The 6,106-nt window shown below is 41.5% G+C and overlaps 1 protein-coding gene across 1 annotated transcript in view; it reads right to left on the bottom strand.

Annotated features, from left to right (window-relative positions):
- Positions 1 to 1,249: 1,249 nt before the first annotated feature.
- LOC133992668 (uncharacterized) overlaps positions 1,250 to 6,106 on the bottom strand; it is a 14,958-nt gene continuing 10,101 nt past the window's right edge. Inside the window, exons 12-18 of the mRNA XM_062431354.1 lie at positions 5,545 to 5,744; positions 5,222 to 5,353; positions 4,791 to 4,975; positions 4,490 to 4,641; positions 3,083 to 3,328; positions 1,622 to 1,784; positions 1,250 to 1,342 (exon numbers count right to left, since the gene is read on the bottom strand). Of these exons, the coding sequence (XP_062287338.1) occupies positions 1,250 to 1,342; positions 1,622 to 1,784; positions 3,083 to 3,328; positions 4,490 to 4,641; positions 4,791 to 4,975; positions 5,222 to 5,353; positions 5,545 to 5,744 (1,171 nt within the window). The remainder of the gene's footprint in view (positions 1,343 to 1,621; positions 1,785 to 3,082; positions 3,329 to 4,489; positions 4,642 to 4,790; positions 4,976 to 5,221; positions 5,354 to 5,544; positions 5,745 to 6,106) is intronic.

Genomic DNA, 6,106 nt, shown 5'->3' with positions numbered 1-6,106 from the left:
CCAGTGCCAACAGGATGGAATAAATGTCTTCAACATCTCTGAAAAACTTAACTTTGGATCCACTGCACTCTTCCACGTCAACTGCTTTTAAGTTTGAGTTTTTCAGGTTTTGGATGAGGCACATTTTTTGGTGGTTCAAATAGAAAAACTCCACCAGACAGTTTATGTTAGTTTTATATAGAAACCACAATGAATGGACAGTAAAGTGCATTGAATTAAACCCTTTAAAAGCTTTCATTAATCACTGATTGGTGCACACAAAAAAGACAACACTCCCTTCGGTCACTGTGAATCCTTCATCTACGTCTGCATCTCTGAGTTGCTTTGTATCAATCATCAGCTGTTTTTTGTTATTTGAGAGTAAATTGATATTCTTGGTATTAAAGTGGTTTGACTCTCAGAGCTCTGATCTCAGTTCCTGGCTCATCACTGCTGCCATCAGGTGTTTGGTTGCAGTACAACAATGTGTCAATGTGCCTATGTCATAATGTATGAAGATGGTGATTAGGAGTGTTGATACTACGGATGTAATCATTTGATTATAATATGTTTGCCTTCACCACTACAGAAAGTAAATAATAATAATAATAAAAAAAAGGTTGACTGCAGAAAAGTTGCTCTGATGTTTTGGGTCTGAATAATCACAGATCAGTGTCTGAGATGCTGGATGAAGGAGGTTCACTCTGTGTGATATGAACACATGAACCTGACTCAGATCAACTGTTGTGACGGTGCCGCCTGGTTGGTCTTTATAAAGTGTAAATCACTGAGGACGACACAGCAACATGTTCTGCTTAGAGACGTTCCTTCAAAGATTTACTCAGGTTTGTTATTAACAAATTAACAAATGATCCACGTGCACATGCTCAGATCTGATAGGAGCTGCATGCCTTCGTTCACACAGTTGATCAGATTGTTTCCTGCTCCCAGCCCGACTGAATCAACTCTAAACTCTAAACTGGACTGAATCAAAGCTGGAGAGGGATCAGCAGTGTTTGGTTATCACAGCTCTGTGCCAGCATGGCTTCATAGCAACAACAACTGAGCAAATCTTTTCAGGAGGATAAAGCCAAAATCTGGAATCACGCTGAGGGTCGAAGCCTGTAGGTCCGTCCGAGTTACCATGGAAACAACCTGAGAAGACAACCGAAACCAACTAGCATTAGTTATCGGTCCCAACTGTATGATGTTATGTATTCCAAACTGCAGTGCAATGACATGAATCGGCATTTTAAAAGTTAGCTTTTACCTAATTACTCCAGGCCATGGTGATGAAGGCTGGGTTTACATCCACATATCTATTCCTGGCAGATCTGCGTCTTCTCTTACCGCCACAGGAGCTCTGAGACAAAGTTCAGACACAGATGAAGATTTAGATTTCTGGTCTGAAGCTTCATACAGAAAACATAAATATAACATATAGAAAATATTCATGAAAATACAAATACTTTAGCTGGATTCAATGAAAATGTAGCTACTGGGATATGTGACCGTAGAAATCAAACAGTATGAATCATCTGAAATGTGATTGACCCATCATGAGAACATGTATTTGTTGACGTGTGTTCAGACTGCAGCTGTTCTGCATGTGTCTGTGGGAGGATTTGGGAAGCGGGCGTACCGGGGTGCAGGTGTTGCCCTTCTTCACACACAGGTTGAGTTTGCAGTGCAGGTAGACGTCACCATCCTTCCCAGAGAACTGGAACATGTTGAAGGAGAAGTAGTTGGACGTTCCCAGTCCGTTGCCCTCCACTTTCACCGTCTTGTCAGCAGAGCTGGGACAGCTGCTCAGAACCAAGAAAACACACCAAACATCAGGAGCTGCATCAGCATCCAAAGAATCCCAGATGCCCCTGAACATCTGGTCTGTGACTCAGTCTGAACTCACTGCTTATCCATACTGGTTCATATTATTCTATGTTTGCACATTAAAAGCACAATTAAAAAAGGTTAAAGATTTAACACATAACCAAAGACATTCACATATATACAAACACACTTTGACCTACATATACTCATCTATTCATGAATATAAGTAAACAAACACATGTGAAGGAGAGTTTGGAAGATAAAGGCTTAAAAAGATCTCTGAAAAACTCAATTTATATAATTGAGTCTTCTTCAGTGTTTCTTCATCCAGCTTTTTGTAAAACAAACACGACACTTTATTATGAGGCAGCAACACTTTCCTGGAGCCTAAAGGCTTTTCAGATGCAACAGTCTGCCTGTGTACACTGTTGGATCTGCAGGGTCTTACTGAGCGTTTCATTAGAATAGACACACAGTCAAGCAGGTAAACACCAGGTGCTCTGTGCAAGGTAACCATGGAAACGGCTTCTTTGTGCATTACTGCATCCCTGCTGGTACAACTGTATTTTCTTTGTAGGCTATAGCAACATATTAAAATCTATCTTTTCAATGTTGAAAGAGTCCATAACTAAATAACATTAACATTAACTACTAACTTTCAAATGAGTTCAGTTAGTAAGTTTACTCATGTTTACCAGTAATTACAAATGTTTATGTCCCACTAACTATATCAGTCACATCTCAGGGAAGTCACAGATAACAAGGATCAGTCTCGTCAGTAGATAACTGCGTGTCGCGTAGAAAACCACTCAAGACAATTCAACTCAGGCAGCAGGAAGGTGCATCTGTGAGATGAGCACAACAGTGACAGTTTCACAGGATTGTGCCCACTCGCTTCTCATTGAAAATGAATGAATTAGGAGTGTCAATCACTTCCTGTCTGAAAAGGCCTTTAGTCGGTGACATTAACAACTGTTACCTCCTGAAAACATGCAACATGTTGACAAGCACTGGCATAGAGAGCGTTTGATTAGACTTTGCCTGATGTCTCAACACTGGCTGTGGCCCATCATATTGTAAATGGTCTACACTGGGATGTCTGTTAGGTCATCATCAGAATGGAGGGAAATGTAGTAGGACCAGACTTTGCTTTCAGGGCTCAGTAAGTGGAATCAAACAGCAGGTTTCTTAATGAATCCCTGCTTCTTCTTCATTTAGAACTAACTGAGAAATGCCAAAGCAGCACACTGGCTTCCACCTCTGTGTCTCTCACCCTTTCACGATCAGGTCGTATTTCAGCTTCGCAGTGGATGATTTCTCGTTGGTCGCCCAGCAGGAGTCGGTCACCACGGAGACCAGTTTGTCATCCAGCCCAACCGTCTTCAGCTCCACCCAGACGGTCTGCTCCAGCAGGATATCAGTGCTGGATGACACAGCTTGTGTACGGCTGGCGTCAGTGTAGGCCTTCATGGTCAGAGTGTATACCCAAGCTCCAGATACAATCTCCTGGGTCACAGAGCTGCAACACACACACACACACACACACACACACACACACACACACACACACACACACACACACACACACACACACACACACACACACACACACACACATTATATCGTAATGTTACGTTTTGTGTAATTGTATTCATATGGTTGGACCTCAGGAGGAAGCTACAGCACGGCTGCAGCTAATAGGAATCCTAATAAACTAAAGTAAACACACTTCAGCTGAAGCCTCCAACAAGTTCAGTCGAGTAAAACTCAACCTGCGCATCTTAAATTCAGTTGCATTTACATTCTGCAGCAAACATGAATCTTTATTTCACAGCTGTGAGTCACTTAAACTGTCCACATGAACATGAGTGAATGGATCAAGTCATGTAAAAACTGTTAAATTTGATCCAAAACATTCATGATTCAACATTTCATAAGTCCATTTAAAAGGTCCAATATACGACATTCAGCCCCTGACTAGACTTCAGCAAGTGTTTGCTGTGTAAAGATGTAGTGGAGTCATGGCGACCTGAGCAGTGAGTGAAGTCACCTCTGTGTGTTAGGGGTGGGCGGATCCATACTGCAGGATCCATACTTCCATACAAGCTACTTTTAAAAATCGATACTAATATCATATATATAAAAAATGATTGCAAATATGCATGTTTTATGTTGTTGGTCATTTATTTTATTCATATTTATAATTATTTAATTTGATCATTATTTAATGATAGTATTTATGTCTATTTTACATCTATTGCAACTTTAAGTTTCTCGAAACGACTCGTCTTTCAAATGTGGGAAATCTCTGACTTTCAGTTCAGATAGTTCAAAGTCAGGGCTGTGAGTGTATATCATGGGATCATTTAAGGCTTTTTCAGGCATGTTTGTCTGCTTGTGACTGGTTCTGACCTTTTCTTTAAAACAATGTGTATCACTGATGCATAGATCCTTTTTTCAGCACAAATTCACTTCTTCTTCTGCTTTGTGCACATTTTAATCAGACATTTGAAATAAAAGAATTCTGTTTCAACCAGCACACACACGACCAGTCAGAATCTGGTCTTTTTTACTTCTCTGTTCAACTTATAAATGATGAGTCATTCATTAAAATGTGAGAATAAATAATAAACTGTTATTGTCAGCTGGTGATTGAAGATCAAACCTGTTGAACACTCACCTGTCTTTGATTTTGAAGGACATGGTTTCGACGTCCGGCTGGTTGTAGAAGCAGGAGAAGTCGATTTTCACTTCATCATGGCGAGTGATCTTGGAGCTAGAGCTGTCCTGAGCAAGGATGGCGTTCTTGAACTTAAGTTGTTTGTTTTCGGCCTGCAGGGTCAAAGGGATACAGACAGTGTTACTGCAGAAACCACACCCCTGCTGCCACACATGGATCACTAACAGAGTGTGAGGAGAAGCTCAGCTGAGAGGCAGAAGGGATCTGACTGAGAGTCAGTTATTAGAGAAGAGATGCTCACCGTGAGCACTGTCCCACAGGTGTCGCTGTTGAAGCTGAATGTCACCATGTGGGTCTTTTCGTCCCGCTGACCTTTGCATGTCTTGTCGTTGAGGTGTAAGACAGAGTAGTCGATGTTCTTTTCCTCCATGAGACAACCAGCCAGACTGACTGAAGCAGAGTTTTTATCGCAGACGGTCGGCTCGCCTGAACAGCAGGACAGACGAGGACAATGAAACACACATATGTGTAGCACTAAGATTCATACTTTACTAATCAATACGGTTTTGATTCATAATTGATCCAGTGTGTAATATAAAAGTGTCTCTAGTTGTTGTCTCTCACTTAATGTGACAGTATGTCAGATGGTGTTTCCACATGTAAACTGTTATATTTAATGCCATATTGTGTCATTTCACATGTGAGACAGGTCTCCCTGTTCAGTCTTCTTACCAAAAGTTTTTGCCGTTCTGTATTTGGAGGCAAAAATGGGCCGACAGAGGCAGCTGGTTCCACCACTGGTATCTTCAGCACAGAACTCATTAGCACTGCAGAACTTGTCCTGACAGAAGGCCTTGGCAGAGGCTGAAAGATCAAACACAAATCAATACTTACTAGAGTCAGTCAGTGAGATAAACAGGTATAACAGCTGTTCACATACTGACTCCATGTAAACAGTTGCTCATGTTTTGATTCCTGTTTTGTTCTCACTGTTATCATCTTGTCCTATTACAGCCTATAAAACATAACTGAATGACAGTGAAGGACAGTCTTACAGCAGCTGGTCGGTGTCCCCCAGTCCTTGACTGTCTTGCCGACCAGGCTGCAGGCTTTGGCGTAGGCCTCCAGGAACTGGCACTTGAGACCGTCCACCGCCGGGTATTTGCACAGAGTGTCGGTGCAGGCTTTGATGTAGGGATCAGGCTTGATGGAGCTGTGGCAGGAGTCGAAGGGAGCCGTCTTCAGGAGTTCACAGCTGTCATGGGACACACAAAGATCAAGTCCAGTCGGACACAAAAATAAGGTCAGTGATAATTAACACGAACAACAAGACGAAGGCGTGTTTGTCATAAAGCTGTTCTGTTATTGGCTGATAGTCTAATCACAGGACAGAGAAAACTCTGTTCCCCAAATAAAGAAGAGACTTTAATGTGTGTTCAGGTGTGTTTGGCTTCAAGCTGCACCCCTGTTCTTTTCCTCACAGATCACTTAAATCAATCAAATCAGCTGTAAATAGAAGAAAGGAATGAATACCTCCACTGCAATAGTACAACAAAATAGGAGAATTAAATGTGGACTATCGTCTAAACCTATATTAATAAATGATCTAATATCAGA

This window comes from Scomber scombrus, chromosome 13, assembly GCF_963691925.1.
Source record: "Scomber scombrus chromosome 13, fScoSco1.1, whole genome shotgun sequence".
Classification (NCBI taxonomy): domain Eukaryota; kingdom Metazoa; phylum Chordata; class Actinopteri; order Scombriformes; family Scombridae; genus Scomber; species Scomber scombrus.
This window is presented reverse-complemented; position numbering and strand designations above follow the sequence as displayed.